Raw genomic sequence first — 25,732 nt, forward strand, 5'->3', positions numbered from 1 at the left:
GACCAGTGATATGTACTAGTTTAGTTTACTTTTTGTATTCTCTGCAATGAAGAATCTGGTATGTATAAAACTTAAATCACCAGTGTTTACAAATAGGATTGCTTAGTGTTTGGTGCTGATCTGTACCTGGAATTATGATCAGAACTTCAACAAGTTTATTGAAATAACATCAAGCTCATTTCTTTAACACATGTGCTGCCTTAGGTAACGTCAAAAAGTCTCTAGCAAATGAGTTGTGGAAAATTCCTGTCTTGACTAAAATGTTAATGGATTTAAATATTAATAATATAAAAGAACTTTCTGTAGAACAAGGTAGTATGAAAGCATTAATGATAGAGGTGTCTTGGAAAAGCTGAAACAGATACAGTCACATGCAACATCCATCACTTCGAGTTACTTGGCAGCTTTGAAACCAGAATTACTCATGGAAAGACTTTTTGAAACCCTCAACTTTATTTGTATATGAAAGAAGGGTTCAGTCATCAACTTAGTATTTTATAAACACTACCTTCATATGGGATTTTTATTGGTATTATACAATTTTAGCCTATTCCAACTATTCACACACCTTCTACTGGTTGTTGAAAATGCCACCTTTTTATGAATCAGATACATTGTATTTTTCACAAACTTTCTAGGTTTACTGAGTAGTGCCTTTGCCAGTCAAAAGTAGTCTCACTCAAGTTGACATACCAGTAACTTTATCTAAACTTTGAAGACGGTTTCATAAACTCTTGCTGCTGTTTTCCAGATAGAACACCTCTGTCCAACAGTCTGGCAACCGTGCTGCATCATGGGATGTTCTAACGGTAAGCGTGATGTACTTTTGTCTCAATTTCTTAGACACAGGAGTATTCCTTGGGTAACTAAGTTGACCAGGTTACAACAGAGCACAGAAACTAAAATCATTCTAGCTGGCTTTGTTTCTCCCTGTTTCCCCCGGGGAAGGAGGTGTGTACACATTCCAGACCCACAGAGGCTCCTGCGTAGCTCATGTACTTCTCTGTTTCCCGATGGTACCCAACTGTCTTCCTAATCTTAGCATCACTGGCTGGGCCTTTATAAAATTTTACATTTATGAACAGGCTCAACTATCTGAGTAGCGGGAAATAACCGTGGACTTGGTGCTATGTACACAAACAAACCTTTGTTTCTATATTTCCTATTTTTGACATACTTAGAAGTGAATTTTAGACGCAAATAGGTGTTCTACCAACCTGAAGAGAGAAGCAGTAAGGTTTTCATACAGAGATACTCTTCATAAGATACCTGAAGCCTGTGTAACTCAGAGGAAACATACAGCATATGTTTACATTGTTCATACATGCAGGGTAGAGTCATTCTATGCCTGTGAAAGACAAATATCAGTGTGAGTTAGGAAAGAAATAGTGCTTGTTCCCCTGCCCGAAGGTAGACTTCTTTGTTTTTATTTTGAAAAACTATGAACTTAAAAAGGAAAAGCTAACTGTTGCTATTAATGCTAATTCCCTACAGTTAAGAACCACGACAGCACCTAAAGAGACTGTGGAACAATCTATGTTTACACTGGAGAAATTATTCTTCTGTTGTGCATGCCACTTACTAAGTGTTTAGAATTGATTCATGCAGAACTTTACCAGTTGCTCCTTTAATTCAATGTTTCTTTTAATCCAAAGTTTTATGGCAGCATTTGCATTCAGGCCAGTTACACAAGACGGTTTTAGGTCTTACCCATTCAAAATCAAAAAGTTTTTTTTTTTCACAGCATCACATCCTGAAAACAGTTATGTGTGATTCTGTTTATAGTTTTGCAGAAGGTCAGAAGTACACTAGAACTCAACTCTGGGATTTCTGAAGTTTCTTAACTTTTTTTGTTTTTTTAAAAAAACTTATTTTGAGAGAGACAATCTCAAGCAAGCTCTGCAGTATAGCTCCAACCCACAACCCTGAGATCATGACCTGAGCCGAAATCAAGAGTCAGACACCTGACTGACTGAGCCACCCAGGCGTCCCTGAAGTTTCTTAACTACTTTAATGACACTAAGAGCCTGAAACTGTGCTTGGTTCATGGTTTTTACAATACCTCAAGATTTTTGTTTGTTTCTGACAGAGAGTGATCTTGGATTTAGATTTAAAAAAGGTCACTATTTTTTTCTACTGAAGATACAGTTTGTTTCTTTATAGGATAAAATAACTCTGACAGGAATGGTATGCTGTGACAGTGATGACACAGGAGCTCACAGGACTCTTACAAATTTAAAATCTTCTCTTCCCAAAGAGGTACCTTCCCAATCTCCCAACAGGAATTAAGCATAAAATCATTCAGTAGGCTGTTAAAAACTATTTTTTACAAGAGTAAGACCTAAAAACAACGGTGAGGCTACCTGATAGCTACACAGGCAGATTTGGGGTGACAGTGTACCTTCAAATTGTGCCTGTCAGACGATGCACCAGGATGGAAACCAGTGGGCAGAGGGAACAGAGCAGCACAGACCCCAGAATGGGGAATAGTAAGAACGCCCTCTACAAAACCACTCTTCCCGTCTGCTGTCTGTCCTCCAGCATGGCAGAACCCTGAGAAAAAGTCTGCAATTCCCACCTCGTGTAACAAATGCGTGCGGCACTCTTCAGGTTATGCTGTGACTGCTTACTTCTAACTTTGAGTGCCCCCCAAATAAAAACCCTGAATTAATTTCCTAAAATAGAAAGATAAGTTGGTGTTTCATAGAAGTCTCAGTTCACAGTTTTAAGCCCAATACTATGAGTTCAAATTACTTTTTTTGGGAAGGGACCGTAAATACCAAATGTTGCCAACATGATGTTTTTAAGTAACTGTGGTTGGATTCCGAAATGTGCAACCAGTACTCAGGGAGTTTTGGTGTCTGCGTTAACTCACAAGATTTCATGTATTCATTTGCTAATTAAATATCTGATCAAACAACCAAAACCCTGTTCCACTGGGATACAGGAGTTTGAACAGCCCTCTTGCTGGCAATTGAAGGTGACGTCCTTCTCTGACACAGATTCCTAGGAGTGTGGGTCTGTCCAGGTCTGATAGGGCCAGGGGAGGGGACATCTGGCCCCTTCTGGGAATACGAAGAGGCGGGTCACTGCATGTACATTCCCCATGCCTCCTGTCCTGTTGCTTCTCAGTGTGAAGCCTTGTCCTTCCCCTTTAGGTTTAACTCACCTCTAATTACACTTCCTCCCAGAAGCCATTAGCCACTTTATCTGAAATAGACCCCTCCAGTATAAACTATCCCAATCTGAAATTATTTTATTTGGTAGTTACCTGTATGGAGGATATAAGCAATACAGGTCGGGAAAGCTTGTCTGTCTTGTTCTCAGCTACTCTGTCCCAGGCTTATTAGGAAGGAGGAGTCAGTGGTGTTCCCTCTCATCCATCCTCCACCATGTTATCCTGTTTGAAAGCCTCCACTGGCCGCGGCTTCTCCTAGAATAACATCTAAACTCTGTTTCATGGCCTACAAGCCTCATATGGTATTTACAGCCTTTGCCCTCACTTCTTCTGTCTGCAGGGCCCCACCTTTCACACAGCCTGTGCTTCTGTACTGTGTGATGCCCACTCCCTGGACCGGTCTTCTATGGTCCCTAAATCTAAAGTAGCAGGTGCCTGTCACTGCTCCCTTTGCCCAGGCACACTTTTAGACCATGGTTCTCTAAAGTAATTTTGGTTATCTATTTCATTTTCCCCATTGGAATGTTAGCGGGTGCCACATCTATTGTGCTATTATAGCTCAAGCTCCTAAAAGAGTCTGGCACTTGGTAAGGACTCCTATCACTGAGAGAATACTGTGCTGGAAAATAAGTATCACCAATAGAGAAAGAACACCAACTTTAACTCAGGATTCATTTCAGCCAGGATTTCTAGACTGGTTTTCTATGCACCTAGCTAGCCTGACGGCAGAAACGTGAAATCTCTGCTTTAGAGATTTCTGTCACAACGCCCAAGAATATCTTCAAAACTACCTGGACCTAGTGTTATCCAGTCTCCTCTAAAACACTTAAAATAATGTGAGCTCACCACATTGTAAGGCAGGCTCTCCCACTGAGTACTGCTCAAATAGATGTTTTTCTTGAGCTCCTACCCATTATTTCTGTGCCTGGCACACCCATAAGGCAAAACAGTATGTCTGTAGGCTGCCCTCCTCCATACCCTCCCTGTTCACTGACCGATGTCAATTTCCATTCTCCTTGCCCTCCTGGACATATTTAAAGTTGTCACTCCTAATTTTAATATGGCATCCAGTTCTTAACACAAATTGCTCACGATGGGTTGACTCATATAGGGTGCAATGGGATTATTCTAATAACAGGGTTTAAGGTTTACATTGATTTGTCTGACCCCTGGTCAAAAGCACCCAGAGCTCACAATTAAAGAAATCTTCATTTCTTACTCTGCTCTGACCATAGGTATGTGTGGGAGAACTCCCTGTTTTCATTCTCATAAAAGAGAGAAGCTGTAGGCACAAAAATTGTACTACAAGGTGGACAGTGGTAAGAACTAGGGATATATAGCACAGAGGTCTTATAAGGTGCTAAGAACATCATGAGTTAAGGGTATGCTTGAGGAACAGGTCATCTGAGTGGGGATGCTGTGTCTATCAAAGAGAACAGTGAGAGAAAAGAAGCCAGGTTCTGGAAAGCCAGTAACTATGCTGAACATGCATGGCGTGGGCAGGGAGGACATCTGGGTGTTGCGGAAGTATGTGATGTGATCAAACTGTACCGTAGGAATAAAAAAATCAGAACATGATGGAGGGCACATCAGAGGCAGAAAACTAGTCAGCAAAAACTGCAATGAGGTCAACAGAACAGACACCGGAAATATTTCACAGATAGAAGCATAGGCCTAGAAAAGCATAGGTGGCTGATTTATCAAATCCTACAAGTCATAAACATGGAGTAGGCCTTGCCCTGGCAAGAGAGTCCCCTTGCCTCTGGGTCTGTACCTCCCACCTCCTCGGCCAAGATGTCCTCATCTATAGTCGTCCCTACTGAATGTGAGATCAACTGACCCCAGAGATGCTCACTGTATTAAAAAGTACCCTTACATGTGTCCTGCCCCATGTACATCTGGTCTGCCAAAATGTACTGATAAACCACTCTCTTTCAAGTGTGCCCTGTTCCAAGAAACCTGATAGAATGGATTCAGTTCTCAATGACCATGATAGCAATCCATCAGGAAAACATCAGCGGGATAAAAAAAAAACAAAACACAAAACAGACAGACTCCCAAATAACTTACTCATTAATAACCAGATCAGGAGCAAAACACAGCATGTTTGCACTTGATTGTCTGTATGATCTCCACCCCAGGGCAAATGCCATGAGGAACATCCATGAATATTGCAGTAGGGTCATTTGGTCATCCAGGTGTAAGTTCCTGAATCCTGAATTAAGAGAAGTAAAGGTTATGAGGAAACACTCGGTGCTGAAGATCATCTCTTTGGGAACTGCCACAGACCAGAACCCCTAAGAGGCAGAGGAAATGAAGTAACACCAAGGGGGCACAGTTCTCCTTTGTCATCCAACATGTCAAGACCAAAGCCTTTGGTGCTTTTTAACAGCATCCGGTACAATGTAACTTACTGTCACTTTTTCCCTATTTAAACAATATGAACTAAATAGTAAAACAGAAAGCCCAGAGTCCTGACTTGGTACATTACATAGTCAATGAATTCAATTTTAAAAATTCCCCCTGACAGTAACACCTCTTTCCCTCTTGACAGAGTAGAGATGACGGAGGTCAGGTGACTTCATTCTTGTCCTGTCTCTTTTCTGTGTGAACATAAGCTTATTGATTCTCCTCTAGCTGTAAAGTCTGGGCTGACACTAATGTTGACCTCTTATGCCCCATCTACATCAAGTTCCCATAGGGGGACTTTTATCTCATATGATCCTAAAAATGAGACTAATGAAGATTCACATTCAACATATATCATGTTACATAGTTAAGAGTTAAAAATCATTCTACTTTACCTTGAGAAAGGGTCACGACACCGGATTTTTACAGATTTTACAAATAACCTGATTTTTTAAAGTGACACACTGAAGGAAAAGCAACTGAGTTCTTACAAGTACGCATTCCACCCCCCCCCCCCCCCGCCACTAGACCTGGGTGTAAAAGGAATTTCTGAGTAAGTCCTGTGCCCCTAGTTCTGATATTACACCATCCTGCTTGAAACTGCTCTGAGCAACAGTGTGAAGAAGCTGGGAGGAGCATACAAGTTTTATTATAAACTCTCCACTCCCAGCTTTTCCAGCCTCTCCCCTTGTTAGGCCCCAGAACTGAGGAAGAGAAAGCAGGACGCACAGTGGGAGCTGGCTGACAAACAGCCAGAGCGCTGGGTCTGTTTAAGACAATGCAAAGCTTTATACCTTAGCTGTGTCCTCCCTTGCATCTTACCTGGTATCGCCTTGGCCCATTTCACTGCTGCAATCACTTGCCTCCCGCCTAACATGTTGAGTGTGGTCATGATCCGCCAAGTTGAATCTGGCAATGAGCTATCATACCCTGCGTATAACACCTCAGGTTCGATGACCTCCAGCAGGGACACCAGGGTAGGGGTGAGCTGTGGTAATGTTGCAGGAACTACCGTTTTGTTAGCAGGGTTTTCAGAAGTTTCTTGAGACACTCCGGGGGTGGCCTGCTGAATTCCTTTTATCTTTTTCTTTGTTTTTCGAGCTGTGGGTGTTTAAAAAATATATACACAGAGTGAGTTTTACTGGGAAGGTCTGGGTGACAGAGTTTATTCAATAAGTATTTTAATTTCTGAAACTATTCAGCAATTATAAAGTGAAATAGAAGAGGAAAAAGCAGAGTCAAGAGGAACCCATTTGTATATGAAGCCACGTCATACCGGATACAAAATTGTCTTTTGGGGTGCCTGGGTGGCTCAGTCGGTTGAGCATCTGACTTCGGCTCAGGTCATGATCTCGCAGTTTGTGAGTTTGAGCCCCTCGTCTGGCTCTGTGCTGACAGCTTGGAGCCTGAAACGGATTCTGTGTCTCCCTCTCTCTCTCTGCCCCTCCCCCACTCATACTCTGTGTCTCCCTCTCTCTCTCAAAAATAAATAAACATTAAAAAAAATTAAAAATTGGGGCGCCTGGGTGGTTCAGTTGGTTGAGCGTCCGACTTTGGTTCAGGTCATGATCTCCCAGCTTGTGAGTTTGAGCCCTGTGCTGGGCTCTGTGCTGACAGCTCAGAGCCTGGAGCTTGCTTTGGATTCTGTGTCTCCCTCTCTCTGCACCTAACCCACTTGCATTCTGTCTCTGTCTCTCTCAAAAATAAACAAACATCATAATTAAGTGTCTTTCAATGTTATGTGAAAACAATCTAAATAAATCACTTATATAGATTCTTATATGAATTAATTTCTCACTCTCACTCCTAAGTGGAAATTCTCATCAGTTTAATAAGGCAATACTTTTACTAGCAGTTGAAAGAAAAATCCTAAGTTCCTAACAGCAGACTAGGAACTGTGGCTAAGGGTTCATCTAAATGATGGTATATATAATGAAGACAGGCATACTAAAACCTAGCATAAATTCCCCTTCTTCTCAAGATAGTATTAAGATGACACTGCAGATCATATGCTAGAAGCACTATTAATTTCAATAGCAGAAAAGTCCAGTTTTTACATTTATATGATAGATACTGCTTAGGTCTAAAAACATCTGGGAGATGAAGAAAAGAACTTTATATTTCTTTACATCAATTATCAGGGGGGGATTTCCCTTTTTTAAGAGATTTATATTGATGACCTGATAAACCTAAAGCATCTACTTTGATATCATATACAAAGTATATACAAAGTAAAGATATCTTTCCATCTTTGACTTAGTCTGGAATAGTGCAATCAAGTTACAACATGGATTCCATAGATTATTTAGTAAACATATACGTACTCTTAAACTTACATGTTGTATGAAATTACGTGTTTTAGTAACAAATAAGAATTTCTTTTTTGGTGCACCTGCTGCTGAAGGGAACACAGTATTGTTCAAAAGGAAGGTCTCAGAGATCCAAGGAAGGGCAATGAATATAATTCATATGAAAGAAGAAATGTACCTGCCTCACTTATCAGGGATACAAAACATTTTTGCTCAGAGAAAAGTAAATACTAATCACCTTTTGAAATAATTAGATTCTTTGCCCTTAAAATGATAGAATGGTCTCATTATTGTGCATTGTGTTGAATATGCTAGTGAGAAATTAGAAATTTTTGTGTCACATCTCAAAACAGAGAAGGGATTGGGACAGGTCCATTCTTATTTTACCACGCTCTGTTGAAACACACTATGGTGTAGTAGTAAACAGCATAAATCTGAAACAATCATGGCTGAGTTTAAACCCTGGATCTGCCATGCAGTAGCTGGGATCTCACAGTTACTCCCTGGGCCTTAGTTTTCCTCTTCTACAAAATGAGGGTAATATTGGTACCTTGCTCTGAGGGTGGTTGAGAATTAAATCAGTTAAGACACGTACAATGCTTAGAACAGGTGGTGGCACACACCAAATGCTATGGAAGGACTATCATTACCTCAACTGGTGGCAGAATATGGCTTTTGAGTATTCTCAGTGTAGACAGTAAAAGTACACAGAGGAGCAGTACAGTTTAAAAAAGCAAGTGCTACAATACATAAGGAAACACGTGAAACAACCAAAGGTTTAGGAAACCCACATTTCAAAATCCTGGCAAGTACTCCATTGAGAAGATAATGAGAGAGAATATCCTTTCCCAAATCAACACACTGAAACAATAAGCTGAAGACCTCAATTAACCATGGCTCAGAACCTACACTCCAGAGAACAGGAGAAACGACAGTGACAAACTGGTGGATTTTTAAAAATCTTCTGTGCTCAGTTGATAATTTCTTACTACTTAGCTATTGCCCTAAATGAGAGAACTAAGGCTTTTGAATAAAGCTCAAAATACTGACTAGAGCAAGAATGCGTGCTAATATGTTTTCATAGAACTTTAGCAAGGAGTTGTTAATTGAATTAGTTAAGCAACCACTATTTTCAAGCACTTTGCTAAGATTTCTACTCTATATAAAGTTTGACTCCTTGGAATATATAGATTATCAGTCAATTTCTGATCTCTACAGAAGTGTTCAAAAGTCTGTGACAGTTGAAAACTTAGCTTAAGTTTGGGAACATGTGGGTGGCTCAGCTGGTGAAGCATCCAAACTCTTGATTTTCGCTCACATCATGAATTGAGCCCCATGCTAAGTGTAGAGCCTGCTTACGATTTTCTCACATGCGCTCTCTCTCAAAAAAAAAAAAAAGGTATGAAATCTGATAATGTCACAAACCTCCTTGCCTGTTAAGTTCCACCTGACTCTTCATACCAAAAATAAAACTAGGGGCGCCTGGGTGGCTCAGTTGAGCATCTGACTCTTGGTTTTGGCTCAGGTCATGATCTCAGGGTTAGTGGGATCGAGCCCCATGTGGGGCTCTGCATAGGCTCTGTGGAGCCTGCTTGGGATTCCCTGTCCCTCTCTGTCTACCCCTTTCCCTGGTCACACTATCTTTCAAAATGGATAAACTTAAAAAAAAAAGACAACTATAATTTGGAATGATTACAATATACTTTAAAATGAAGTTAAGAAAACATTAAGGATTACCCTTAAAAAACTTATCTGTACTCAAATGCCAGGAACTTTAAGCACTGAAGAAGGCTGCTTTATAGCAAATCTTGAGAATTACTTGGTATAGGAACAACAGTACCAAAATACACCACTTCTGGTATTAAGTTACATTTACGAATTTCATCTTTTTTGCTACTGAAGTGCTATGAAAAAGTGAAGATGATGCTGTGTATCTGAGTTGAGGAATTTAGACTCTTCATAGCCATACCCATGAATCTACTTCATATTTAAAAACAGGTGCACACATGGCTTGTGCAGATCGTGCCAACGGTCAGTGCCTCTTTTACCAAAAGAGCCACACACTTGCTATTCTCCCTCCAACATCGCAGTGTGTTATTTGGATTACTTCTACAGTCATTCAATTGGTCTCTCTCTCTCTCTCTGAGATCAGTCTTTCTAAAATGTGAATCTGATTGTGTCCCACTTTGGTTTTTACATAACTCCTTCTAACTCAGCTTTTCTAGATTGAATCTTGCTTCTTCCAAGGAACCGTTCTCAGCTTTCCAGGACAGAAGGAGGTGACCCTCCTCTTGCTCCTGCTCCAGTTCCTTCTGTAGTGTGCCACACCATTTTGTGATGGACTCTGCAACCTAAGTCGACAGTGACTCCTTAAAACAGGCACCACTTTATTTGACTGATGTGCACCGCCTGCCTCCTTGGCAGGTTTGAGCAGGAAAGTGCTACTGTCACAGCAAATACGAAGCACATGTGTGATTCTGGCACCACCACTACCTTCATGGAGTTTGCCCTGTCAACTAAAGGAGAATTCCAAACGTTTTTCAAAGGGAAGTTTTCAAATGCTGAGACCAATGTTAATCATACAACTTTATATAAACAGGGCTATGAAACTCAAACTTACAACTAGCTTCAGGTTTCTTCTTTACTTGAAAAACAAAACAAACAAAACCCATTCAATACCTCCTTGAGGAGTTTCCCTCAGCCCAGGCAGATTTATCATCTACCTGCACCTGTCTAGCTATAGATAGCCAAGTAAAAGGTAAATGATACAAAACGCACATGTAAGTACATCTGACAGAGAAACATTTTCAACTCTAGGGAACAGTTTTGAGGCCGAAGAAAGGGAGGAGAGAAAGCTGTAAGTAATGTTGCTTCACGTGTTTAAGTTTCATTTTTTTACCTAATTTACTTGCTCAGTGGACAGTCTGGCTATAATGAATTCCGTGTGTGCAGTACGAGCTGGTGAAAAAACTCAAGTGGAATATGAAATATTCACAAAAATCCTACTTAATAAAGCAGTAATATAAAATGATGTTAGTCAAGCACATATATATTGCAACGACTAAATTATTACTTTGGCTCACTTATATCTTAAAAAGGAAAACGACGAATTTTTATATGATGCAGAGACATTTCCTTTCAGGCGTTTACATTACCTTCCAGGTTCATTCCAGCCTGAAGACATTTTCGATAGCGGCACGCTGGACAGTTTTTTCTTCGAATCTTATCAATGATACAATCATTTCTTCCAGCACAAAGATAATTGTGCTGTCCTACACAGAAAACAAAGGCACTGTTAACATTTCCCAGGTTATAAGGGATCTTTTTATGGCGAGACTCATTGCCCTTTTGTTTTGGGCTGACCACGGGCAGGGACCACAGGCAGTGATGAAGAAAGATGTACTTGCTTCCACTCCCATTACAGAGTTGTGAGGTCACCTTAAAAATGTCCCTTTCTTATTCCGCTCAACAAATAAACATAGTTCATGAAAAATACTGCAGTACCCATACAGAAACGTGCACAGATTGTTAAGTGTAGCATCTCCTATGTTTTCACAAACTGAACACCGCCATGTAGTCGGCTCTCTGGTCAAGAAGAACAGTACCCCACCAGTAGTCCTCTAGGCCCTTTCCAGTCACTACCCTCCTCCAAGGTAACCCTGTTCTGCATTACAGGAGAAACTGTTTAAAGTACAGTTTGACAGGATGTCTGAAGTCACTATTTCATTATGACTTCTGACTTAATGCTAAGGAAGGTTAAACAAAGAGGAAACTGCTTTCAAAATACTCAAAGAACCCCACAGGGAAAATGACTTTCCCTCAACATTATGCCACCACATGCAAATGGAGCGTGCTCCCCCTTCAAGTCTAAGTGACAGGGAACAAACTTCATCTTGAATGTTAAGACTGCCAACAACTAGTTAGGGAAATCACACACCTGGCAAACTAACTACCGTATATAGATCTTACATTATGTTCATTATGTCACATGCACTGTAGAATGTGTTTAAATCCACCACCGACTCCAAATATTAGGCTGTCACTGTCCATACCATCTTCTGGCACCTAGTATTTAATAATGTGTGGTAAGAGGTACAAAGTGCAGTTTTCACCTGGCAAAAAAAATTAAAATGGAAAGACTGATACCCTTACCCACCCCAAAAAGCGCATTCTTGTAGTTTTCTTTTAATCTGGCTATTGAGTGTCAAAGAAAATATCGCAGGATCTGCTGGCCCGGCAGAAACTGAAAAGATCCTCCTGCACAACACCACTGTGGCTATGCACAGGACCACAACAGGGCATTTCTCTTCTCAAAAAGAAATCGCATTCAGAGAAAAGAGAAAAATCATCAGCTCACTAGGTTGAATATATCTTGTTCTGATTTCTGGGAAAAGATCCCTTCTGCACAGGACTGCCTACTACTTGGATGGAAACAAACCGTATTCCCTTCTTCATAAGAGGATAAATCACAGTGCTATGAGGCGTGCATTTTGAGTAGATGGTTAACTATATCAGGTTCAGTTCTTTGTGAGGAGTAGGCCATCGGGCTGACCGATGGCCTACAGTTGAGCTTTGTTCCAGAGCTGCTCCGCTCTCCAATGCCCAATGTCTTATACCAGCTGTCACTGCCCCTGGAATCCCAGCTCTACCACTTGAACTCTCAGCCTCAGTTTCCTTGATCAAATAGGATCAGAACAGCATTTAAGAGCTCACAGAGCCCTTAATTCAATGGTATGATGTACATAAAACAATGCTTGGTCTATGGGACATTAAAGGTAATGGATGCCTATCATCATTATGACCCACCAACAAAGATTACATGTACTTTTGTGTACAGGGGATATAAGTAAAAGGGACTTGGTGGAAGGGGGGGACATCACTGAACTAGTATACATGAAAAGACATGAAGCTACCCAAAGTTTTCTTCTGTATGTAGAGAAGTGACTCCCAGAATACAGACTTAAAAAAACTCAAGGTATCTATCCTTGATCTGGGTTGTATGGATAAAACTTCTTAAAAATTCTTGAAATGTTCAGGTATTTTATCCTATGCCAATTTGGGGGGGGGTAACCTAGTATTTCCAGCAGGTGCCAAAAATGGACTGCTAAGTATGATACAGACTTTAGAAACTACATCTCTGTAATGAAAACATCTCCATCCTGTGTAGAGAGGAAAAGTAGAACTGTTCCGAGTTAGGTTGTCAAAGGATTACAGAATTTTAGAGCTGGAAGGGACGTTGGAGAAAATGAAAGTCCAAATATAGGATTTACTTAACATAGTCCACAGTTAAACCTTCCCCTACTAATTATGTAATTGAGCCACCATACTTAACTGAAATACTTAAACGCTAAATAAACATTTTGAAATGGGACAGCTCATATTCTATGAAATTTTTACCTAAAAACAAGCATAAGAATTTAATTCTAAAGCAGGGGGTAAGCCCTGAGGGCATATGGCCTGCAGTGGTATTTTATTGGGGAGTTAGGTTTAGCTTTTTTTCTTTTTTTTTTTTTACTTTTCTTTTTTACTTTTTAAAGGGTATTGAAAGCTTTCAAAGTAAGCTTGCACTCTCTAACCTTCCTTGTCCCAAATGTCTTCTATTTGCCAGAAGGACACATACTTGGTCCGTATAGGCATTTACGTTTATAGTCCTGTTTTAAAGAATTTTTCATTCTCCTCCATTTTAATTAAAATATTTTTTTAGGGGCACCTGGGTGGCGCAGTTGGTTAAGCGTCCAACTTCAGCCAGGTCACGATCTCACGGTCCGTGGGTTCGAGCCCCGTGTCGGGCTCTGGGCTGATGGCTCAGAGCCTGGAGCCTGTTTCCGATTCTGTGTCTCCCTCTCTCTCTGCCCCTCCCCCGTTCATGCTCTGTCTCTCTCTGTCCCAAAAAAAATAAATAAAAAATGTAAAAAAAAAAAAAAAATTTTTAAATACCCCTTTTTTTTTCTTCTAAGGTTCCACAGTCTCTTTCTGAATTTCACTTGCAGAAATTAATTTGCCAGTATTACTGTATATTGGATTACCTCTATCACTGCGTTTATATCATGGAGATAACTCAGGACTTAAAGTGCTGTGACAGGGGCACCTGGGTGGCTCAGTCACGTAAGCATCTGACTTCGGCTCAGGTCATGATCTTGCAGTTCATGGGTTTAAGCCCCATGTCTGGCTCTGTGCTGACAGCTCGGAACCTGGAGTCTGCTTCAGCCTCTGTGTCTCCCCCTCTCTCTACCCCTCCCCTGCTCCCATTCTGTCTGTCTCTCTCTCCTCCCCCTCTCAGAAATAAACAAAAACATTTAAAATAAAGTGCTGAAGTAAAGTGCAGACAAGAAAAAGCTTCATTCTCTTGGGTCCGTGGTGAATAAGGTCTACTTTGTTAGAGGCAGTAGAGTGTGCAGGGGTGGGCTTTCCTTAGCACTATTCAACAGTTGGGGGCTCCTACCTGGTCAAAGCCTGCCTCCCTGTGCTCCATGTGGGGTAACAGGAGGAATTTTATAGTTTGCTCATGGATTAAAAAGTAATCCAAACAAAAGAAAATGACTCATCTAACTCTTAAGGATATGCAAACAGAACTTGAGGCAAATAATAATAATCTTTCTCATACTGTGGATGGATAATTACACTTCTTTAAAAATTAACATACTCAGAGCTTTAGGTAATCCATTCATGCGACACCACCTTCAAACAGCTTTATAAATAACTAAAGTACATGATTTTTTCCCAAGAGGATTTTAGAGTAATTTCCAACACTAATTTGCTATGGAATGAATTTCTCTTTAAGGAGTTGATGTGACTGCCCTTGTCAGCAGACTGAATCTATAACCAGGGTACAGTTTTTATTAGTATTCATATAGTGAAATCAGCTTCTCTACATTACCTTCTTTCTCTATCTCCTCAGGCTGTTTATCACTTGCTTCTTACTACCACCTCTTTCCTGGAAACTTTGAACTCCTCTCTCACTTCAAGCAGACTGTGACCACTCAGAGGGTGGGGACCACGTCTTATGTGGACTTGATACCACTTAGCACAGTGCCTGGCTCAACAGGAAGAGAAACCCACCCAGATTTTCCCCTCACAGTTCTTACTGACCCTCATTTTTTGTCACAGTGGAATAGTCAGTGGTCTTAAAACCAACTACTTCATGGGAGTTAAAGCCCATGATTCTCATACAGTGAACGTTAGGTTTGGGCAGTAACGTAACACCATTTCCCACGACAGCACTTTCTTACCGTTACCTTCTGTTATCTGACCAAACTCCCTCTCCTTAATTTATACTTTTCTATTTTATTCTAGTTCTGCTTGTGTTGTTGTTTTATTCAAGTTAGTTAACATACAGTGTAGTCCTGGATTCAGGAGTAGAACCCAGTGATTCATCACTTACGTGTAACACCCGGTACTCATCTCAACAAGTGTCCTCCTTAATGCCCATCACACATTTAGCCCATCCCCCCACCCACCTTCCCTCCGGCAACCCTCAGTTGGTTCTCTGTATTTAAGAGTCTCTTATGCTTTTTGTGTGGCTTTTTAAAATCTCTCCATTTAGAAGGCCTCCGAGCCAACCCCCCGCACCTGACTTTACTGACTTCCAGCCTTAATGGGGTTCGCATATACCAGAAACTTCACAATCCACCTTGAGAGACAAGAACCAAGTAGAGGAAAAATAGAACTCTTCAAAACACACACTACCTTCCACTGCTCTTTTGAAGAATACTTTACAGCTTCCACAAGTCAAGACCCCGTAGTGACACCCCGAAGCTTCATCAGAGCACACAAGGCAGAGTTTGGGAGGTGGTCCCGTTGCCGCTGCAGAGCTGGATGGAGGAGAGCTTACATCTGGTCTCATTCCAGGGCTGAAGGAGGAGAGAAAGCAGTGTCAGGATCCACTGTCATGACCTTCAAAGAAACATCGAACTACAGCTCTCTTACCTCCTCACTCCCTAGGGAGCATGTTCACACTGAACTCTGGCTTCAAGTACTAGCAAGCATTACAACAGTCTATTCAAATATTTTCAAATCATGTTTTAATCTTCTTTTAGACAAAATTAAGAGTGAGGTAACTTTAAAAAAATTTTTTTTTAAATATTTATTTTTGCGGGTGGGGGGGAGAGATAGAAGCAGAGTGCGAGTGGGGGAGGGGCAGAGAGAGAGGGAGACACAGAATCCAAAGCAGGCTCCAGGCTCCGAGCTGTCAGCACAGAGGCCGATGCAGGGCTTGAACCCACAAACTGTGACATCATGACCTGAGCAGAAGTCAGACGCTTAACTGACTGAGCCACCCAGGCACCCCAAGAGTGAGGTAATTTCCTTTTAAGCATTCCCTAAAAAGAATGATGAATACATGCTTCACTTTGAAACTGTCATCTGTAGTTGCGTAGCATTTGTTTACATTCATGATCACCTTTATAAAGGGGTCGCTTCCATATCATTCACCATTTTTAAGCGAACCATTGGCGAGTTTGGCTAAACAGATAGTAGTGCAACTACCACCAGGATCCAGAGATAGTATAGACATCTGTCACCTCAAGAAGCTGCGTCCTACCCCTTTAATTGTTTGGGACATCAAGTTAATTTTTGTCATTTTAAGACCTTGTACAGGCCTCTCTCTAAACTCAGTGTCTAAATTCAGTCAATCCATGTCCTCCGCTAGAGTCAAAACTTCATAGAGTATTCGAGTTTGGGCCTACATCTCTCAATCCCAATGCTGTCAGGTTTCTCATTATGGCCTACAAAGACTGATGGGAAACATCACTGTCTGTCACCTTCCTGTGTGGCTCACAGCAAGAACGGAAAGGGCAGTGGGCTTTCAACAGGAAGGAGCATTCTGTCCTCTGCACTGAGGCCACGTGTGGCCTCAAGAAAAGGACAGGAATCTGCTTCTCCTACCCCATCTCGTGGTTCATTTTGCAGACTTCTCACCACAGTGAGTGCTGTTGTTGTGTCTCTAAGGATACTCTAGGCCCTAATTTGTTTTGAAACCTTTCAGCAAGCCCAAAAGCTCCCCTAAATCCTGTCCTCGGATGAAGCTACTGCACCTTGCCAGTCTTCTGTTCGAGAGGCTTTGTCAGGTGGACGGTGTTGCCATCACCCCGGTTCTGGGAACAGGCCTCAGGGTTTTACATGTTTTCTGAACACGGCCACAAAGTTCTGGATGCTTCCGTATCACAAGGTGTTGGTTCCCTGCTAGGTGGGGGACAGCGGACGATGGGAGAGGACAGACTCAAATGACCGTGCTGTAGGTCTGGCGTGAGCCACCCGTGATGAATGGAAGCTTGTGACTAACGCGGAGGAGCTGCTCTAGGCAGTATTTTTACAGAAAGGTAGGAAGGACTTGGTGTGAGTGAACAGAGCGATGTGTCAGGGAAGCAAAAACTTCCTTGGCTTGTGGCCTGAAGATGCGCCTATTCCTGCTCAGCCCATCTCTGTCATCTGACATCTATTTTTAGGGATCAACCAGTTGTTTATGGAAAATGAGTATAATATTTAAAGATCTGAAAGGTTACTTCTGAAATGCTTCCTCAACCAATTTATATATATATATATATATATGTTTATATACAATACTCACAAAAACATAGGCATATGTAAGTGTTTAAAAATTTTTTAAAAAGGTACTTTGTAGTAAAGGCATACCTCACTGATACTACAGGTTTGGTTCCAGACCACAGACAGCAATAAAGTGAATATCGCAATAAAGTAAGTCAAATGACTTTTTTGGTTTCCCAGTGCACATAAAAGTTATATTTACACTGCTTTGCAGTCTGTTAAAGTCTGTAGGAGCTTTATATTTAAAAAAGAATGTGTATACCTTAGTCTAAAAATACTTCATCTGTGTTTTCAGTGAGTCGGAAATCACAGATCACGCTAACAATAATGAAAAAATATGAAATACCAAGAGAATTACCAAAATGTGACACACACACACACACATAATGAGCAGATGCTGTTAGAAAAATGGTGCTGACAGGCTTGCTTGAATTAGGGTTGGCACAAACCTTCAGTTGGTAAAAAACGCAAAGTGCAATAAAGGAAAGCACCATAAAACTAGGTGTGCCTGGACTTTGTAGCTGTGAAAACACTTTCGTGAGTAAAATCTCATCTAGCCGCTCACCAGCCCCGTGACAGGATGGTATCACCTTCAGATGAGGCCAACGCAGTAAGAGGAGGGTGATCGGGGGGTCTATTTGCAGTCAAACTGACATGCTTCAGATCCCTGCTCTCCCCATGGAAAATCTGTGTGACCCTGGGTTGCTGTCTACCACTGTGAGCCTCAGTTTCCTCATGAGTGGGAAGGCCATCATCTGTGTGTGTGCTGTGAAAACAGGAGAACACACAAAATGTAGCATGTAGTTCCTGCATAGAACAAACACCCAATACATGTTCCTCCTTTCCTGTTTCAGAAAAACTAGAGATTTTATGAGACAGCATTATGTAAGTAGAAAGTTAGTATTCAGTCTGAAACCCAGGATGGTAATCACAAATTCTAGCTTATAAATGAGAGCATTGGCAAAACGCATTCAGGCCACTCAACCATGGGCTCCAGATGGCAACAGGGAAAGCTAGGAACCAATGGACGGATACAAGTGTAGCTGAGCATCTGTAATTTAAGTCAGCCTTTTGAAATCCCTTCAGTCATTCCAGGCTCCATCAGATAAGAACGGAGTACATGGAAAACTGCCAAGTATACCACAGACATCGGTGGGGAAAAATCCATTTCTGTCACACAAACACGAGGACTAGGATAGCCTAGGACGAACACCATTGGGGAACACGGATGAGTACGGCACAGTTTACAACCGCAAATGTGACCCTGTGCTACTGCTGAAGGGCTACAGGCCAACCAAACTGCTAGAACTACAAGGAAAATCATATGGAATCACCATCTTTTAATAAGGATACATGGCAAATACATGACAGAAAGAAAGAGAAAGCACACAGGAATGAGAGTGTATATGACATCTCCTTGAATGGGAAAGCTGAAAAGTCTGGGGTCTTTGATCTGTGTGTGTGGACGGCTGTGCCAAACTTAGAAGACAGTAAGAGGTTCCATTATGAACTGACCATATCCACGGTGAGTGGAGACTCATAGGAACAAAATGCCTTGCTCCAAGTGAACACTCAAATGCCGTTCCACACTTATAGTGGACAGCGTGCTAAACACCAGCTTATTCCTGAGGCGACGGAGTTTATGTGAGAGTTGAGAAAGAAAAAACAAACAAAAAACAACACATTCAAAGCTGGGTTTTTCTGTCGAGTTCTACAAGAAAAGCAAGTGCTGAGAGGGGGCTCCCGGACGGATAGTCATGGATGGACTGTGAGAATTCATCCCACCCCTCGAGGAGCTTATAAAATGTACAGGTAAATGACATCCTTTCATTTAGCACGTGCTCACGAATCCGGATTGTCAGGTGTTGTGACGACACAGAAGTCATTTCATGTATGTAAGTCTTATTATGCGTGGAATACATCACTAAAATAACGAACCTTGAAACGCTTGTCAATATTTTTTACCTGCCTCCTGTGACATGGGACCACCTGGAGGATCTCAGGTGAAGCCAAGTGCCATAAATACCCTTCCCTCTGAGCCAGCTGAGGGTTAATGATCCTCCAAAAGCTTGAGTTCAGGTAAATGTAGATACTCTTTGTGATTCTACCCCAAAATAAAACATTCTGGTTTTTTAAAGGTCAGTACTGCAGTGCAGAATCTGAAGCCCTATCAGTGAACTTTTTGAAACACTGTTACATTAAAATCCATCTGTCTGTCTTGCGCTTCGAATGGTCCTTTTACCTGTGCATGATTTTGTACTATCCTGCATTAGTCATTTGGAAAATATTGGTTCATTGAGTTGGGCAGATTTTCTAAATGTTGACCAGTCCATTATACAATATAACAGTCACATCTATCAAGCTCATAGTGGCAGACATAAGTCTTTCAAAGTTCTAAACTGTCTTCCTTGAAGTGATAAGCTCACTTCAATCATTTTTGAGATAACATCTGGCAAACACCAAAGGCTAAAAACCATAGTTTATCCATGGTATGTCATGAAAAAGGTGGCTTGTTCAATGTGCAACATAAACAGTCTTACACCTACTCCTCTTTGACACAAACCTAAATGCTATGTGCAGCGTAAGTATGTAATAAGCTTCAAGCATCTTCCCATTTTGTCACACAGACAGTAAAAGGACGTTGTCAAAGGTGGAGATTTAAAAGAATATTTTGCTTCCTCAAGGATATCCTTTTATAAAAAAAAAAACAAACTTTTTTTAAAGTTGAGAGAGAGAGAGAGAGCGAGAGAGAGAGAGAATATATATACCCCCAAGCAGGATCCTTGCTGTCAGCACAGAGCCTGACACAGGGCTCAAATCCACGAACCATGAGACCTTGACCTGAACAGAAACCAAGAGTCAGATGCTCAACTGACTAAGCCACACAGGAATCCCTCAAAGATATTCTTAAGTGGAATTGGCTTTCCTTAACTTGGGAGTGCAAGGCAGTGAGTACACTTACTACTGTACCCTATGAGGCCAGCAGTTTTACTCATCATTACTTTTGTACCATCTCTGCAAATGCCAACACAGTGAGAAAGGCAAATGAAGACTGTATATTTTTATTAATGTACTTCTGAAAGGGTCCTGGGGACACCCAAGTGTCCATGGACTACATTCTGAGAATTGCTGTTACAGAGAATAGTAAGGACTCTAAGTCAGGCAGGCTAGAATTCATAACCTAACTGCAGTGTAGTAGCTTGGTGACCTTTTAATCTCTCTAAATCTCAATTGCCCTATTTCTAAATGGGGACTGTAATGTACCTGGCAAGATGATACAGTATTGCTTAGTAGAGGCTTTCTCCCAAAGACAAAGAAGCAGAGATGATAAACATTACAAATCCAAATGGTGCTGTTGGTTTAGCCTCCAAGTTAAGTGAATTAAATCAATGAAATGCAAGGAACCCATTTGGGGGAAAACAAAACAAAACAAAACAAAACAAAAAGGGTATCACGTCAGAAAACAAGTATAATTAACATGGGGAAAAATCCTGAAAATAAAACTGGATTAATTTTTATCAAGTACATATGGAACAGGTGTTTTCTCATGGGCCAAATATTGTAAACCAGTGGTTCTTTGCTCCCAGGGAAGAGGGGTGTGTGTAGGTGGGTGGGGGGAACACTTGGTAATGGGTGGAGACATCTGTGATTGTCAAACTGAGGAAATGCTGCTGACAGCTAATGACAAAAGACTGGAGTGCTGGTCCACCCACATGCCGTGGGTACACAGGACAATCCCCCACAACAAAGAGTTACCCAGAGTCGACTGTCAATAATGCTAAGGTTAAGAACCCTTGCTATGCATAAAGCTTTAGGCAACACAGAGAAGAAAACAATCCAACAAGGTCCAGAAACAGATTTTAAAACCTTTGAACTATCTTTAAAGGAGGCAAGTGTCCTACTGAAACAGGCTTAAATATTCTTTGATTCAAGATGAGTCCAAAAAGAGATTCAAAACAGAGCTGACACCAGGGACTACAGAGGTCTAGTGATTACTTTGCGTCAGTAATGTATTTGTCCCTCTAGGGCTAGCCTGAAAACGTGGTTTTTACACATTAAAATCACCTGCATTTTTCTTATCTTTTTTCATTAGGCAAAATGTAAATACTCAGCTGCACACACCAGGTGATTATGTTTTCTGACTATCCATTTATCCCTGCATTAGCTAAAGGATTACTGATTTGTCTGATAATAAGCTATGGAATAGTTTTTAAATCAAACAGAAAAATACTCTGAGGCAAGGCTTTCGTGATATTTCTGTTAAACGCTTCTACCAGAACACATGTTCTTGAAGAAGTCGAAGAAACACCGATTATTCTCTGCTTTGCATTTGTTCAGAGAGGTTTCTAACTTGTTTTAGCTTTAGGTGCATATTAAGACAGTTCCCCCAAACCATGCATCATTTATCCTCACTCATCTTAGGGAGAAGGTTAGACAACACAAACTCTAATAAGACAGGAACATTTTCAGTAAAGGGTAAATGAAGGAGGAAATGCCTTTTTCACATCTCTGAGACACCAAGGGCCTGTCACCTAATGTCTCTGGGCTTAGTTTCTGTCTGTAAAATGAAGGTCTTCCATCAATAGACTCCAAGAACTTGTCCACATTTCCCAAGGTGGCACAGGGGGTATAGGCAGGGAAGAATACATTTGGGCCTCCAAAAGGCTTCTTTGGTCCTGTGTATTTATTTCTATGAAGAGAGAACATGGTCACCTTATCTGAACTTGTTTTGTAAAGTCTGATCTAACGTGTTTCACAGAAGAAATGTATTTCTTTCTCTTTGGAAGGATCAGTCCTCAGTCTGGTCACTGTATTAGCTAACTTGAGATCTTAGGCTGCAAGTCCTCTGCTCTGTTTGCTCAGGCCTGCATTAGGGGACATGAATTTTAACAAGTACTGATGCTGTGGAGTGAGGATGTGTGTTCCTCACTTCTTGAGAGCACACAAGGATAATTATGGTTTGATACACACGGAGTTAGGAATGCTACATCTTTCAGGAATACAAGAACATGTCTGAGACAATGGTACGCTCACTACCTTCTTCTAATGTATGTCCCACTATATATCTAGGGGTGAAACTGATGGCTGTGGAGCTGTGGTTCTGAGCTCAAATCTCACCTGTAATGTTTTTCCGACTTTTCAAGACTTGATTTTTCACAGACGTTGACCCAGTAGGTATCCTCCGTGGCAAGTCCATAGCTGAACGCCATTGTTATTACAATTATTTGTGACCCCATGTAAGCTTGAGTTTAAGCTGGTATCAGCATCTTTGGGAACTGTCTCGGGTTTCAGTAATGTACGTCTAGCTTGCAAGATTAAGTAGACTTTATCAGCTACGGTCTACCTGGGGTTTGTAGTTTAATTTAGAATTGTGGTAAACTGATGATTTGTATTTGTCTTCATTTTACATTAGTTTTAAGTATTTTTGATTATGGAATTTTTGATTATGGAATCTGGGGTTGCAATGATATATAACAAAAGGGAGCAAATTCCCTGTGCGTGCTTCCAATCAGGATATGCAAATCCAGATTTTTGTCCAAGTAAGGGTTGCCAAATAGAGGGAAATAGGGAAAAACAGCTGCCTTAAAATTGTGCAACAGTGTATTGTTGGACTAAATTTTCAAAGGATCCACAAATTCATACTTATCTCATTCTGTACAATGAACACAATTCCTAAATCCTTACAAAGATGTTTTGTAAAATCACACAAATTCAGAGCAGCTGGGTCCTTATTCAACTTTATATTAGTATAAAGGAAGGAACAAAACACTCAGAACCAACCTCAATTTAATCTATGGCCACACACTTCCTCCCTGACCTCAGCCAAAAGTCAAGGATTGATTCTTCAATTCTCAGGTTCTTTTATTACTGTGAAAACGTCTTGGTTTCTCTGTCATGCCCGTCTACCCGATGGAGGTGTTTTGGTTTTTTGGTTTTTGGCTATACGCATTTCCCTTGGGTTTTGGTGATGATGCTCTCACTTCACACCCTGGTTTCTAAACATCCACTGAAATAGCTTAGAGGAATAATTCTAAGTATTGAATTAATAGCAAAAAGAATGGGAAACTTATCTCCTGAAGAGGATGGAAGACAGAAGAAGTCTTATCAGGCAGACAGATGGAAACTTTAAGACGAGAGGTTCTTAGGAGGGGACACAAAACACTCCCATCATAGTAATGACTACAGGGTACACTAGTTAAGTGATATTTTAATTCTACATGCCAAACTCCATGGCTAGGAACTTTAATAAATACATGACCTCTAATAATCCTTCCTCCTAGTCCATTTTACGGATGACAGTTAAACCATTTGTCTGCCCATAGTCACATGAGGAAAACCTGGATGTGAATTCAGCATTGCCTTATTCCAAAACCTGTGTTCCTTGCCTTCCTAACTGTGCTGCCTGGCAGGGACCTGCAGGGTAATATCCATTCAAGCTTGACAGAATTTTTTAAAACTTGTGTGAGTCATCAAGTAGATCGTCTTGAGGTAGGGTTAAACTTTAAAAATAATTTCTGATTTTCTCTCTTCTGTCATTACTATCACAGTAGAATAGAAATTGCCTATAATTAAGACATTCGAGGGGCAGGAGGAGTAGGGGATCCTGGGCTCATGTCCTCCCTTGGACACACCAAAGTGTGCACCTACAAGTGGAACAAGTATCTCAGAGTGAACTAAAGACAAGCAGAAAAGATCATACCCAACTAAGGATGGGAGCCAACGTGACATATATAGGAGGTACAGACACAGTTTAGTCAGGACCTGCATGCTTAGTGGGGAGGCCCACAAGTGGGAGGGATATCACAACCACAGAGGCCTCACTGACGAAGGAGGGGTCTGAGCCCCACACCAGTCTCCACTGCTCAGGTGAATGGCACCAATAATAACAAGCTTTGAAAAGCAATGGGGTTTATAGCCAAGGGAGCCAGAGGACAGTAGGAAATAGAGACTCCACTCTTTTTTTTTTTTTATAAAGTGTTTATCTATTTATTTATTTATTTTGAAAGAGAGAGCATGTGTATAGGGGAGGGGACAGAGAGAACAGGAGAGAGAGAATCCCAAGCAAGCTCTGCAGCATGTAGCCCAATGCAGGGCTCCAACACACAAACCGTTGAGATCATGACCTGAGCTAAAATCAAGAGTTGGACCCTTAACTGACTGAGCCACCCAGGCGCCCCCAGGGACTCCACTCTTAAAGAGCATGTGTGCATTCTCACTTGTGTGGAAGCCCAGTGCAGAGGCAGCAGTTTGAAAAGCACCTGGGTTACATGTGAAGGAAGTACTTTCACTAATGGCTGGGGTGTGTGCCAGAGAGACAGGGATCACTTGGACCATTCCCCAGGGACAGTGGCCCTGGTGGGCACCATTTTGTTCTTGTCAATTCTACCCAGCTGGACCAGCATTGGTGGGCACCATTTCTAATACTTTCTATCTATCGTGCTAGCACCATAACTAGCACCTATGTTATACCCCGGTGTTTCTGGGGAAACATAGCCCCAGTGTTTCTCTGTGAACTCACTCCATCCAACCAACTTGGAGCCCTTCCCAGGAGGCTTACCACCCCATGTCTCCAGCAGGTACTACAGCTCCTCCCAAGCATCCTGCCCTGGGGTGCCAGCCCAGCAAACTAAAATACTTACAACAGGTGTAGCCAGCTGTGCAGGAGGCCTGCCCTGCCTACCAGCCTGGCCATACTGCTGCCATCGGGCATTGCAGTCAGCTCCTGCAGCCAGCCCCACACACATCAGCAAGTCCATATGGATTGGGACCAACCACAACAGGAGGCATACACAGCCCACCCAGGCATCAGTCCTTGGGCACCTGGGTCAGGTGACCAGAGCATGTTAGGCTCCTGGGCCCCACAGGACACCTTCTGCATAAAGCCACTCCTTCAGACTAATAGATGTAACTGATCTAGTACCACATAGAGAGGTAGGCAAAATGAGGACACAGAGGAGTATGTTGCAAATGAAAGAACAAGATAGAAACTCAGAAAAAAAAACTTAAATGGAACAGAGATAAGCAACCTACCAAATAAGGAATTCCGAGTAATGCTTATGAAGATACTAACTAAAGAGATGAATGGATAAACACAGAACTTCAACAAAGAAACAGAAAACATAAAAAAGAACCATTCAGAGCCGAAGAATAACTGAAATGAAAAATATACTAGAAGGAATCAGCAGCGTATAGGATAATGCACAAAAAGGGATCACTGATCCTAGAAAGATTAGTGGAAATCACCCAACAGAAACAGCACAGAAAGAAATTTAAAAAGCAGGAAAGTTTAAGA

The 25,732-nt window shown here is 41.4% G+C and overlaps 1 protein-coding gene across 6 annotated transcripts in view; it reads right to left on the reverse strand.

Moving 5' to 3' along the window:
• Window positions 1–25,732, reverse strand: part of NR3C1 (nuclear receptor subfamily 3 group C member 1) — a 118,663-nt gene that overhangs the window by 12,682 nt on the left and 80,249 nt on the right. For 5 of the 6 annotated variants that reach the window (XM_047854455.1, XM_047854447.1, XM_047854452.1 and 2 more), the window contains exons 3-7: window positions 15,580–15,746; window positions 11,052–11,168; window positions 6,410–6,688; window positions 5,249–5,393; window positions 1,218–1,348 (exon numbers count right to left, since the gene is read on the reverse strand). In XM_047854455.1, the coding sequence (XP_047710411.1) occupies window positions 1,218–1,348; window positions 5,249–5,393; window positions 6,410–6,688; window positions 11,052–11,168; window positions 15,580–15,746 (839 nt within the window). The remainder of the gene's footprint in view (window positions 1–1,217; window positions 1,349–5,248; window positions 5,394–6,409; window positions 6,689–11,051; window positions 11,169–15,579; window positions 15,747–25,732) is intronic. The other variant, XM_047854459.1, reaches the window with a different exon arrangement.

Source organism: Prionailurus viverrinus, chromosome A1, assembly GCF_022837055.1.
Source record: "Prionailurus viverrinus isolate Anna chromosome A1, UM_Priviv_1.0, whole genome shotgun sequence".
In the NCBI taxonomy this organism is placed as follows: domain Eukaryota; kingdom Metazoa; phylum Chordata; class Mammalia; order Carnivora; family Felidae; genus Prionailurus; species Prionailurus viverrinus.